General features: G+C 45.1%; 1 protein-coding gene across 16 annotated transcripts in view; it reads right to left on the bottom strand.

Moving 5' to 3' along the window:
- The window catches only part of APBB2 (amyloid beta precursor protein binding family B member 2), a 291,641-nt gene that overhangs the window by 13,728 nt on the left and 263,873 nt on the right, over window positions 1–14,040 (bottom strand). For all 16 annotated transcript variants that reach the window (XM_039541016.1, XM_039541019.1, XM_039541018.1 and 13 more), the window contains one exon: window positions 8,046–8,160. In XM_039541016.1, the coding sequence (XP_039396950.1) occupies window positions 8,046–8,160 (115 nt within the window). The remainder of the gene's footprint in view (window positions 1–8,045; window positions 8,161–14,040) is intronic.

Genomic DNA, 14,040 nt, shown 5'->3' with positions numbered 1-14,040 from the left:
GTCCATCCAATGGCATGTAAGAACATACTTAATTGCCTTGCTGACTCAGGTCCATAACTATCATTGAGGGTTTGTCTACACCGGGGGCTTAAATCCACTCTAACTCAGGCTGCTTGACCTAAAAATGCCGATGTACAAGCAATATAGTTCCTTCGAATGCACTAACTACACATTTATCACAAACTCTGGAGTCTTCTTTTAAGTTGGATGCAAACTTGGTTAACACGGTCTATTGTTAGTGCACACACAATGCTGCTTCACACTACTTTGGCAGGTTTCAGAGTAGCAGCTGTGTTAGTCTGTATCCGCAAAAAGAACAGGAGTACTTGTGGCACCTTAAGAGACTAACAAATTTATTTGAGCATAAGCTTTCGTGGGCTACAGCCCACTTCATCGGATGCATGCAGTGGAAAATACAGTAGGAAGATATATATATATATATACACACACATATATACACATTATATATATATATATATATATACACACACACACACACACACACACACACACACACACAACATGAAACAATGGGTGTTACCAGACACACGCTAACAAGAGTGATCAGTTAAGGTGAGCTATTACCAGCAGGAGAGAAAAAAACTTTTTGTAGTGGTAATCAAAATGGTCCATTTGCAGCAGTTGACAAGAAGTTGTGAGGAACGGGGTGGGGGGGGGATAATAAACATGGGTAAATAGTTTTACTTTGTGTAATGACCCATCCACTCCCAGTCTTTATTCAAGCCTAATGTAATGGTGTCCATTTTGCAAATTAATTCCAATTCAGCAGTCTCTCATTGGAGTCTGTTTTTGAAGTTTTTTTGTTGTAATATTGTGACTTTTAGGTCTGTAATCAAGTGGCCAGGGAGATTGAAGTGTTCTCCGACTGGTTTTTGAATATTATAATTCTTGACATCTGATTTGTGTCCATTTATTCTTTTACGTAGAGACTGTCTGGTTTGACCAATGTACACTGCAGAGGGACATTTCTGGCACATGATGGCATATATCACATTGGCAGATGTGCAGGTGAACGAGCCTCTGATTAGGTCCTATGATGGTGTCACCTGAATAGATATGTGGACAGAGTTGGCAACGGGCTTTGTTGCAAGGATAGGTTCCTGGGTTAGTGTTTTTGTTGTGTGGTTTGTGGTTGCTGGTGAGTATTTGCTTCAGGTTGGGAGGCTGTCTGTAAGCAAGGACTGGCCTGTCTCCCAAGATCTGTGAGAGTGATGGATTGTCCTTCAGGATAGGTTGTAGATCCTTTATGATGTGCTGGAGAGGTTTTAGTTTAGGGGTTGAAGGTGACAGCTAGTGGCATTCTGTTACTTTCTTTGGTGGGTCTGTCCTGTAGTAGTTGACTTCTGGGTACTCTTCTGGCTCTGTCAATCTGTTTCTTCACTTCAGCAGGTGGGTATTGTAGTTGTAAGAACGCTTGATAGAGATCTTGTAGGTGTTTGTCTCTGTCTGAGGGGTTGGAGCAAATGGGATTGTATTGTTGAGCTTGGCTGTAGACAATGGATCGTGTGGTGTGGTCTGGATGAAAGCTGGAGGCATGTAGGTAAGTATAGCAGTCAGTAGGTTTCCGGTATAGGGTGGTGTTTATGTGACCATCGCTTATTAGCACTGTAGTGTCCAGGAAGTGGATCTCTTGTGTGGACTGGTCCAGGATGAGGTTGATGGCAGGGTGGAAATTGTTGAAATCATGGTGGAATTCCTCAAGGGTTTCTTTTCCATGGCTCCAGATGAAGAAGATGTCATCAATGTATCAGAGGGGTAGCCGTGTTAGTCTGGTTCTGTAGAAGCAGCAAAGAATCCTGTGGCACCTTATAGACTAACAGACGTTTTGCACCATGAAAGCTCATGCTGCAAAATGTCTGTTAGTCTATAAGGTGCCACAGGATCCTTTGCTGTGTCATCAATGTAGCGCAAGTAGAGAAGGGGTGTTAGGGGACGAAAGCTGAGGAAGCGTTGTTCTAAGTCAGCCATAAAAATGTGGAGCCATGCGGGTACCCACAGCAGTGCTGCTGATTTGAAGGTCCTCCAACTGCTATCCCACACTCCTTTGCAGACACGTATGATTGACCTGTGTGTTTACTTGTGTCCCCTCCCACTGTTCTGGAGTCAAATTGACAAGATATCTCCCTCATCTGCCAGGATCAGACCATTTACTCCTGGATTCCAATATATTGGTGTTACAGCAATATTACTCCAGCAGCCTCTATAATGTGCCTCAAACAGCTGCTTGGCGCCATGCTGAGACCCTAGATCTCACTGCCATCTAGGGAGAAGCAGCAGTGCAGCAAGCTCTTGGGGACAGCCATCAGAATAAATATATGTTGGTGGACATTGCTAGTCAGTTGTCCACAAGGGGCCACAACCAGGACCAACTAGTATTAAATAAAGAGCAAACAGCTCAGGAGACTGTACACTACAACCCAAGATCTAAGAAGAGTCTGGCTGTGGAAATATAACCTATCTATTTTTTGAGGAGCTGGACAGGATATTAAGCAATTACACTGCTATAAAGCCAAGGAGGTTGTGGATCCTGCACTGCTGCACCCCCTTCTCCCACCTCCTCCCGAGGACGAGCGACAAGAGTCACTGGAGGAAGAACACAAGTAGCGCAGTGAAGAGCTCTCCCCAGAAAGCCAGGATCTCTTCAGGACTCAGGACTCTGAGGGTGGCCATGTTGGAAGCCAGCCTGATTCCCAGCCAGAAGCCAGCCTGGGATTGAGGAGGCAGATCCTATCAAAGGAACCTTGGCATGTAAGTATTGACCTTTACAATTTATTATTACACTATACTGCTGTGCTGATTTCTGTTCCAGTGCCCCATTTTGTGTGAATGTGAGCTAGAAGCCTTTCTGAGTCTCCAGTTCCCGCCTCCTTCAGCCCTCTCTGTCCCCCTCCGCCCCCCACATACATGTTCTCAAAATGGTAGCTGGTCTGACAGGGCAACCAGCTTGTGTCTCAAGGTAAAGCCCAAACCATCAACTGTTCACAAGCCCATGGTGTAGAGGGCACCTACCCATCTACCTGTTTTCCTCCTGACATCTGCCTTGAAGCTCCTGGCTCCCCGTGGGGAACCCGGGAGCTGACAAGACTCCAGGCACAGTGCTCCCTGTTGGGAGCTTGTGGAGAGGGGGCAGCCAGACTCCTGGCAGTGGGCAGCTGAGAGCCTAGGGGTGCAGTTGGGCTACTGGCAGCAGGAAGCCAACAACCCAGGGGCAGCTTGGCTCACAGCAGGGACTGCATAAGGTGCTAAGAGCCTGGGCTCTCAGACCCTATCCCCGCCACTGCCCTTCTTAAGTTGGTGGAAGTGCTCCTGGTGAGGACACGCACCACTGACAAAAGGAGAGTAGTGCGGAGAACCAACATAGCAATTACTAACATAGAATCATAGAATATCAGGGTTGGAAGGGACCTCAGGAGGTCATCTAGTCCAACCCCCTGCTCAAAGCAAGACCAATTCCCAACTAAATCATCCCAGCCAGGGCTTTGTCAATCCTGACCTTAAAAAGCTCCAAGGAAGGAGATTCCACCACCTCCCTAGGTAACCCATTCCAGTGCTTCACCATCCTCCTACTGAAAAAGATTCCCACCCAAAATGTAGACTACATCTTAATCTAAAAAGAGAACTGCGCTGAAAACAGGCCCACCACATTAGAGGAATTAATTAATAAAGAATCCGCAATGCATGGTACATAGAAAAACCACCCATAAGAGAAACTGCAATGCTCACAATCCATCCCCCCTCTCACCCTGACCCCCAGGATAACACCTTGAGGTACAGCTGATTAGAGTCCTTGCTAAGGAATGGAAAGGAATGGCCAGGGCGATGCGGTCAGGGATGCCTAGTGCTCCTCTTACTTTGAGTGTCAGGCCTGAAAATATGCAGGTGTTTATGAACCCTGAGCCCTGGCAAACATTAGGGAGATTGTCCCCGCAATTGCCTCAATACAGTTTGGGAACCCCCTGTGTGCACAGCCATCGTTACCAACTGGAATGAGTGCTGTCGGTACAACAGTACTCATTGCACTTACAACTCCTCACACACCTGCCTGACAATGGTCCCAACAGTCGATCTCCCTATGCTGAATTGATTGGCTATGGACCAGAAAACATTCGGGGTGGCCAACTTCTAAATGCAATGGAAACCCACTTCTCAATGGCTCTGGGGCAACACATGGTGGTGCTCTGTTGCTGCAGCTCCATGGCTAGTTCAGAATAGATGTCAAAGAAGGTTGCCTTTGCCATCCTGGTCATCCCAGGTCTGCAGAACCATCCTTTCCACCAACTGATGCTGGCTTCCTGAGCCCAGAAAAAATGCTGCACTGTGTGAAGCTGCTCCAGGAAGACCTTATGTAGTAACAGTTGTCAGGTGTTGTCTTTTTCTTCCTCATCTTGTCCTCCTTCCTCCACTGCTGCAGGAAGACCTGCTGCTGCAAGCACATTATCTGCTTGGTGGTGCAGCAAGCAAAGTCCAAAACCAAAGCCCCCATCTCCGAGAGCTCAAAGCTCAAACAGCCTCTGTGCCCAGCATAGCGGCACAGAGCATTCTTGGGTCTGTGCTCACCAACAGCAATTTGAGAATGGTGCTAGCCCAGCCAGAGAGGGAGTAATCATGGGACAGAGAGCAGAATCATGGGATTTTTTGAATTCCCAGAATGCCACTGGTTTCCACTATGCATCCTACAACATGCAGGGAGAAAAATCCAAGAATGCACTGTCCATCAGCGAAGCAAGGGACCACAGGATACTCTCAGAGAATGTTAGGCACTTAGTATGTGCCAAGCCCCCACCATGTGTACACAATTATGTGAACTGAAAGAGGGCACAGCTGTCTTGTGTGCATGCTATTAGTACAGTTTATGTATTACACGACAATTAGGGTGCATCAACTCAGTGTGAACTAACCCCCATGTGGACAAGACCTGAGTTAGCAGAATTAAATTTTTTTTTTAAAAATGAACACTTCCCTCGCAAAGTTAGTCATGCATCTCACACAACTGGCAACCCTGTTGTCATTGCTACAGCCCAGCTGCAGAAATGCAGCAGGCATTTATTTACCTGAAGTTGCACCTTTTGGCTGCTAGAGAATGCAGCCAGACAACTCTTTCCCTGCTCTCTCTGCTGCAGCTAGAAACAAGGAGAGGTGATGGCTGAAGGAGAAAGTGGTGTGATCAGCAACCAAGATGAGGGGCCCATTACTAGTTCCAGCCTCTCTTAGCCAATCCTTGCTGCACCAGGTTTGCCCTAACACTAAGCCTCCAGCTCCCAGAACAGCTCCCTGCCCACCAGAGCCCAGGAACTACCTACTCCCCAGCAGCTCCTCAAGCACCCACCCCAGCCAGAACTGCCAAGTTTTGTACAGTTCTATGACCTACTTCTGCCACTGCTCAAGGCAGGCTGTATTACCCCTAACCTTAAGTTCACAGTTATATGGAGTCCTAGAGCTGAAGGCCAGAAGAGACTACCAGATCATCAAGTCTGACCGCCTGTATATCACAGGCCACCACCACCACCACCCAGAAAAAGGTGAAAAACCCCCAAGGTCACTGTCAATCTGACCTGGGGGAAAATTCCTTCCTAACCCCATATAATGTAACTGTGGATGTTCTCATTTTTCATATAGAAATGTCTAATTCTTTTTTAATCCCACTAAGATCTCTTTTAAACCTTTTATGTAAACCCGTGGAACTCATTGCCAGAAGACAAATTTTAGCATTGTGTTAAAATAATTCCTTTAACAGATTTTAATTTTTTAACTTTCAATTTCATTGGGATGCTTTTGCATTTTGCAGTGGGGCAAATAGAAGCATGTGGTTTACAGTACCTTTCCTATGCTAATCATTATGTGTACCTCTATTTTAGCTTCTATAGTTATCACAGTTAGCACCCAGTTCCACAGGCTGCCATGTGCGACCCAATTTCCATTTGAGGTAATTTTTAAATTTCCCTACAAGTTGAAAATGGGCCCATAGTCTTTAGATTGCCAAGGACTAACACAGTTTAGTTACAGATGACTTTTTCATCTCAACTGAGAGACGCTAACCTATTGGAGCCATACTGTATAAATTCTTTCCATCCTTCCTCACAAATGAGTCATTCCTTACATTGTACAACACAAAACAAGGGTTTAAATGTGCAATATGCAAATCAGCACACTAAATAATTTGCATAAAACATCACACAGAGCAGAACAAAATGCGTCTACTATACTTGCAGTGTTTGCAACTCAAAGACCGCAAAACTCAAAATAAATGAAAATTAAAATTAAAACAAACTGTCCATAAAGAAAAAGGAAACAAACTTCATTGATTTTCATTCTCCTAACTGAGAAAAATGTACAAAGCAAACACAAACATACTTCCAGACACAAAATGTAAACTGGATTTTAAAACTTGAAGTTTTAATAACCACAGGCACTGTTAGTAAGATAGGCAACTAAATGTGTGTTTTATTTTGGAAGCATCCCTTTAAATAGTCACATTTTAAACAGAAGAAAAAAACAAATCAAAAAAGTTTTTTTTAAAGGGACACAATCAACTTGAAAACTAGTGAAGTTTCAATAAGAGTTAAAAATAGTCTCAGGTACTACACCAGCTTCAGTTTCCCTGTCAATTTTTATAGTTTTTCAGTCAGATTTTCCTGTTTTTGAAAGGCTTTACTACTGAAGGAAAGACCCACACAAACAGAGGGCACTGATTAATTGACCATTCAGGGGAACAGATAATTTGTCAAACTCACAATGTAAACCAACTGATAACAAAGAAATGTCTCTCTTTCAGTTAAAGGAATCTCATGTATTACTTGAAACAAAAGTAGGTAAAAAAAATTCAGAAAAAAAGCAATGTTTAAGTTGATGGTGTCACGAACAGATTTTTCAGGAATTAACAGGCAGAACAATACCATTAAATCTAAAAAGGTCTGTTTTATTTAGCCATGACACTATTCACCGTTCCTATTTGTTTGCAATCATGTCTATTACAAGTCTAGGGTTGCCAACTTTCTAATGCACAAAACTGAACAGCCTTGCCCCACCCCCTTCCCTTAGGCCCCACCCTTTCCATCAGGCCCCGCCCCTGCTCACTCCATCCCCTCTCCCTTGGTCACTTGCTCTCCCCCACCCTTACTCACTTTCACTTTTGGGCTGGAGTGCAGGAGGAGGTGCGGGCTCTGGGGTGGGGCCAAGGATGAGGGGTCTGGAGTGCAGAAGGGGGCTCAGGGCTGGGGTGCAGGAGGGCGTGTGGGGTGCAGGGTCTGGGAGGGGAGTTTGGGTGTTGGAGGGGTTCTAACGTGGCATGGGGTTGGGGTGCGGGAGGAGGTTCAGGATGTGGGCTCTGGCCAGGCAGCACTCACCTCAGGCAGCTCCCGGAAGTGGCTGGCATGTCCGGCTCCTAGGCAGAGGGGCCGTGAGGCTCTGCGCGCTGCCTGAGCCCACAGGCGTCACCCCTGCAACTCTCATTGGCCAGGAACTGTGGCCAATGGGCTGTGGAGCTGGCGCTTGGGGCGGAGGGACGCACAGAGTCCCTGTGGCCGCCCCTGCACCTAGGGGCCGCAGAGACATGCCGGCTGCTTCTGGGAGCCGTGTGAAGGCAGGGCAGACAGGGAGCCTGCCTTAGCCCCACTGCACCGCCGACTGGACTTTTAGCTGCCTGGTCAGCAGTACTGACCAGAGCCACCAGGGTCCCTTTTCAACTGGGCGTTCTGGTCGAAAACTGGATACTTGGCTACCGTAATTACAACTGTCCCACTGACAACCCTCATACTTCCCCTTTATTAGATAAAAAGTCTTTAAGCTATACACACATTGGTCAAATCTATAACAGATACTGTGGCCTTCAAATCTAAATGTTCATCTTCCCATAGTTTATTGATGCCACTCATGCCCCTTCCTTTACAAACTCTTAGAGCTACACCATTTCTTACTGTTAGCACCACAGACTAACAGCATAAGGCCACAAATTAGAGTGCTGATTATAGTAATAGTTCTAAGAACCATTCACGAGGTTAATGAATGAGTTGTTATAATCCACTTGCCTTAGAACAGATTTCGTGCAGACTTGTTGCGATGGCTTTCGCAGGTGTATCACATCGAAAGACGTGACATTTCAAAATCCTTGTGTCTTTGTCTCTTGCTACATAAGCAAAGTCTCTGTGCAGACAAAATGAATTAACACATTATAAATAGCAGCATCTAAAAAATAGCAAGTTTGGCTTTAATTTAAGAAGCATATGTCTGAGTTGTCAGAGAACAAAATCAGTGGCTCAGCCAAAACAGCTACATCAACAAATAGGCACTAACTTGACACCACTGCATATCCATGGAACACATTACCAGTCTCTGATGCTTACTCTCTAAAGAGCTCATTGCAACTTTCAAACACTGAAAACTCATTGCGTTTATAACCCATAAATCCAGGGCCGGTGCAACCATTTAGGTGACCTAGGCGGTCGCTTAGGGCACTGGGATTTGGGGGGCACCATTTTCTTTGGCAGCAACCGCGGTGGTTGGATCTTCGGCCGCCCCGGTCGCCGCTGGCATTTAGGCGGAGGGCGCTGGGGCAGGGGAGCACGGGGAGGACCGCCTGCAGCAAGCGGGGGGGTGGCATGCAGGGGAACTCCCCGCCCCAGCTCACCCCTGCCCCGCCTCCTCCCCGAGCACGCCGTCGCTGCTTCACTTCTCCCACCTCCCAGGCTTGCGGCGCCAATCAGCTTAGGCGCCTCACCTCAAGCCTGGTAGGCAGGAGAAGTGAAGCAGCAACGGCGTGCTCGGGGTGCTCGTGCTCGGAGCAGGGGTGAGCTGGGGTGGGAGGGCTGCCTCAGGGCGGAGGGTGGGGAGCTGCCGCAAGGGGGCGCTTCAGGGTGGAGGGGGGGAGCTGCCACGGGGGTGGGAGCGCCTCAGGGCGGGGGCACGCAAGGTGGAAGTTTCGCCTAGGGCGCAAAACATCCTTGCACCGGCCATGCATAAATCCAACAGCAATTGTAAATGCACATGGAAATTTAAAAGAATATTTTATTAAATACTTAAAGAATAAAGAAGAGGGGAAATATTGTGCTTTTCTGCAAAGATTCAAATTCAGCTTCTAAAATAATAGTAAATAAGACAAGCACCCAGCAAACTATCTGAAGAAAAGCTGTATTTCAAAGAATTAGAAAATGTTTAAAATATGCAGACAGTAATTAGAAATATGACTGCATAAGGGAGATGTGTGCCTGCTGAGCTGAGCTTCACTCACATTAATTGACTTAAATTTCTGACCTTACTACTTTTTCAAATGTTAAATAACTTTAAAATCAATGCCCTGTAACAAAAAGATTGTTTGCCTAATACTAAGCACTCACACAGTATAGCACGGCTTCAGAGTGCTGAAGCTCTAATTCAGCCTCACAACCATCCTGTTGTGGCATTTCTGTTTACCCATCTTACAGGTGGGAACCCTGAGGCGCACCTGGCCCTGCAGTAAAGGCAGACCATACAGTAGCAGGACTAAAGGGATGGCAGACACAAGTGGCAAAGCTTTAACTACCTTTCTCTGCAGCCTCCCACCCACCGTTTTTTCCCTTTCTCATCATGTGCTTCCCCCTCAGCACACAGTCACTAGCCTTTGCCACTTAGTCAACAGTCCCTGCCAACTGCAAACTTCTCCACTGTGCCCCACCCCCAGCAGATTGGCTGACTAGAATTAGACAAGACATGGCAAGCTGACCTCCAACCTTTCCATCAGTCTGAAGACACTCTTCAATGCCTTTCCCATCAGAGGGAGGCTGGTGACAAGTGCTCCACCATTAAGATGATGGACAAGGAGCCCCATAAGGGAAAGTCTAATCCTTATTTGTTAGTGCAACAGAGTGGGCCAAATCTTTAGCGGATGTAAATTAGTGAAGCTCCTTTCTGACTCAGCATCTCACAAGTAAAACTGGACTAAAAACTCCAAACAGGTTGCATTCATCAGACCTCAAGGTGAACTGAGGGAAAGGGGTATATTTAACTATGCTATCTTTGAAAAATTATTAGCTATGGAAAAAATGAACTGATTGTTACATAAAACCATCATGACTTTTATATCCTGTGAGGGGGCTTCACATTAATCAAGCCTGCTGGTGCAGCCCTGAAGGGTTTGTAGGCACCATGTTTGTAAGCATTTAGGGTCCCCCAGTCACCCAAACACCTTTATTAGCGCTGGTTGGTACTGGAAAGGTAAATACGTATTTCTAGACTTTCTGAAACTTTGGAGTGTTTTTTAAAACTACAACCTTCTAATTTCCCACCTTTCAAGCATTTTTGTTTTTTTACCTACAATTCCAGATATTTTGTATCTTGTTATAACAGCAACATTCTAGCAGTGCTGTTTTAAATGAATAGATATGGATTTACAACCGTAACTCTATCGTAGAGTTTCTGATTAGAAACAAACAAACAAAAAACAAGGAGTCCTTGCGGCACTGTATAGACGAACAAATTTATTTGGGCAGTCTCTAAGGTGCCACAAGGGCTCGACTAACCCGGCTACCACTCTGAAACCTGATTAGAAACACTCACTCTACTTCCCTCTCTCTTCCCTTCTCCCCGTCTTACGTGAAAAAAAATCACTGGTAATGACTATGCCCCCAACACTGCAGAGACAATGGATCCCTGTATGCAGCTCATTGCAGGATTAGGGCCTACTCTAATGGAGTGCTGATTTAAAGGCTAAAATCTGTGTTTATATGAATTTAAAATACTATTGAAAGCCATCTGCTTTACTATTCCATGGCTTTACTATTTACTGAGTATTTACTTCAGTCAATACTATTCCTTTGAGATCTTGTAAAGTAGTGATGTATGAGCCCTCTTAACAAGCTAATCCTTGGAAGAGTATCCTATGTTTTCACTGGGTTGTTTACATAAATAAGGCCCTGATTCTGCAAACTGCTTTGCACAGCACCTAAGCAGAGCCCAATAGAAGTCAGCAGAGGTCTGCACAGGCTCAGGGTCCACCCACGTGGAGCAGTTTGCGGAATCAGGGCCAAGTAAGAGAATTAACTTCAAGGACTAGCACACGTATTCTCAAACACAGAACAGATCTGTGTAGTGCCTTCTGCTATGAGTGAAGTTAGTCAGTTATCAGTTATTTTCTTATAAATAAAAAGGCAATACCTAAGATGAGACAAAGCCATTAAGGAAATCCAATCAGGGTTTCAAAAGCGTGCTGTGAAATCCATGATTATAAAACAGCATTAGAAATTCTGCTTGATAGCATTGGCAATATCCTGGCACATCAACACCATTCTAAACTATTGTGTTTTGCTTTACTGAACCACATCAGACAATGTACCTCAACTAACAAGCCAAGTTTTTTGGCGCATATTACACAAAAGCCTCTGCAGCCATATTTAATCTAGCCCTGTTGAGAAATTACTTGAGTTTTCATTCTGAATTGCAAAGATTTAAAACCTTAAAGAGATACCCCCCACACTAAATAATAATAAAATGTATTTAAAAAGCACCCCTTTTCTTAGAGGGGTGCTCAGGGCACTGCACTGTTCAAAACAGACTAAACTATTATAACAGCACAAGACAGACAAAACCAATGCTACAAAGACCAAAGAAAGGAGAGTGGTTATGGTTTAAGTGGGAAACACCTCAGAAAAGTGTTGTCTAACACAGTGGTTCCCAAACTAGGGGCACGGCTTGTTCAGGGTAAGCACCTGGCGGGCCGGGCTGGTTTGTTTTCCGGCTGCGTCCACAGGATCGGCCGATCGCAGCTTCCAGTGACCGCGGTTTGCCATTCTCGGCCAATGGGAGCTTCAGGAAGCGGCGGGAGCCAAGGGACGTGCTGGACGCCGCTTCCCGCAGCCCCCATTGGCCTGGAGCAGCAAACCGCGGACACTGGGAGCTGCAATGAGCCGAACCTGCAGACGCGGCAGGTAAACAAACTGGCCCAGCCCACCAGGGGCTTACTCTAACAAGCCGCGCCCCTAGTTTGGGAACCACTGGTCTAACACCTTCCAATATAAAAGATTACTGTGACTTTTCTTTCATAAGTATTAATACTGCCATTGTTTGCAGCAGACATATGATATCCTGCATGGAAAACCTCAGAGACTATAAATGTGGCTTTTCTTTGTCCCATGTCAGTCCATTTGAATTTAATAGAGTTCCTCTCTGGCAGGAGGAAGAGAGGCCAGGCTAGACTCCCCTCATCCTCTCCTGGACCCAGCACATGGCACCAGCATCCCATCCCCATATTCTAGGATAACACTCTACTCTCCTGTAGTCGGCTAATGTGGTTAGCTCTCTACCTCAGGTTGTAGCAATCTGTGCTGTAGGGTTTAAGGCTCAGAATTCAAGCCCTGTGGATGATGTATGAAGGGGAGGATTATTACAGTTGCATATAACATAATTTGTTTTCACCTTTGTCCTTGAAAAACTCCTAGGCAAGGACATACAAAAAACTACATTAACAGAAGCTTATTTTGCTTGCAACATTCTCAACAGTTAGGAAATGCCAGAATTATGGTTGCCCATGCAACCTTAATTCAGCCTCCTTGTGAAAATGTACTGTGATTTTGATTACAGAATGATATACTGTTTTTCCCATAGGACCCCTGTCTCACTCAGTGCATAGACTGGATACACAAGAAAGATGATTTAGGGTGGCACAGGCAACTGTAAATCTGGCATGTTCTAACTTTCCAGCGCTTGACTTTGCAACCTAAATAATGGTAATTTAACATAAAGTTTTGTATGTAATACCACGTATTCATAACAAGGCGGAACTAAATATACACAGTTAATGACAAATCAGCAGCAAAAATTATTTAGTAAATATTTGATCAATTTCAACTTGTGAGGAGCCAAAAAAGCCTGCACTATGATGTTTCAGGGAATTGGGCCCAAGCCCAGCAAATGCTTCCACATGTGCTTAATTTAAAGCACCTGAATAGTCCTATGTCTACAACAGGACTACTCACATCTGTAAAGGTAGGTATATGCATAAGCCTTTGCAGGATCAGGTCTTCAAACCTGTCAGGATGGGGAGGATATCTCATCAATAAAACCCTTTCCCTCTCTTTCTTCAAAACCAGAGATACTGTATCATGCAGAAATCTGAAAACACCATCTGCTTCCAAATCATCAATCAAACTATCATCTTCCCATCTGACAAGTCACAGACTATAGGTCAACTTCAATAATTCATCAAGTCAACTAAATGTCTTAAGCAACATCCATCAGCACAGTCCTACAGCACAGTACACAATTCTGCAATACTGGCCTGCTCCCACAAGATGCCCAGGCTGCTCCCACAGGATACTTGATTCCCATGTAGCTAGGGTTCAAACCATTCTGTATTTCAAGGAAACAAACAAACCCCCTCCCCTCTCTTTTGTACAAAAATGATCAAGGATTGGGATTGGTTACAAGCATTATCTTTGGTGTGAGAGCTAAGGTACAACTGACCTGGGTTAAACAACTGGTCCTTTGGGACAGGGAATAACCTGAATATTATTGTGATTTTTGGTATAAAAGGGCCATCTGTCACAAAGCCAGGCTTGCCTAGGTTACAAGATAGATTGGAATACACAAGGGGCTGTCAGCTTGACACTGATCAGACCTAGCCCCATCAAATCCTATCCCACTAGGATATTCACATGCATAAAGCTAAGCATGTGCAGAAGTGTTTGCAGGGTTGAGGCTAGTGTTCCTGCTCCTACTGAAGTTGAAAGGAATTTTGCCATTAATGTCAGTGGGACAGGAACAGGTTCCTATTTCAGTGTGAAAAATCTTTGAGGTTACAACAATTTTCATAAGCCCTTTACCTTTTCGGGCTTGGGCCTACAGTGGAGAAGCATCTCAGCAGCAGAACACAGTATTCAAAAATGTAATTGGATCCCGACAGAATGATTTCCAGGATGATGCCAGTTATTCTGGAGTTTGCTGTAAAAATGAACACTTCTCTTACCCTCCAATGAAAACTTCCATAATTTGTGCATGTATCCTATGCTCCATCTAATGGGAATTTACAGTACATATGAACTGGGATTGAATCGC

Source organism: Mauremys reevesii, linkage group 5 (assembly GCF_016161935.1).
Source record: "Mauremys reevesii isolate NIE-2019 linkage group 5, ASM1616193v1, whole genome shotgun sequence".
Taxonomy (NCBI): domain Eukaryota; kingdom Metazoa; phylum Chordata; order Testudines; family Geoemydidae; genus Mauremys; species Mauremys reevesii.
Note: the sequence above shows the minus strand (reverse complement) of the source record. Positions and strands in the feature narration are given on the sequence as shown.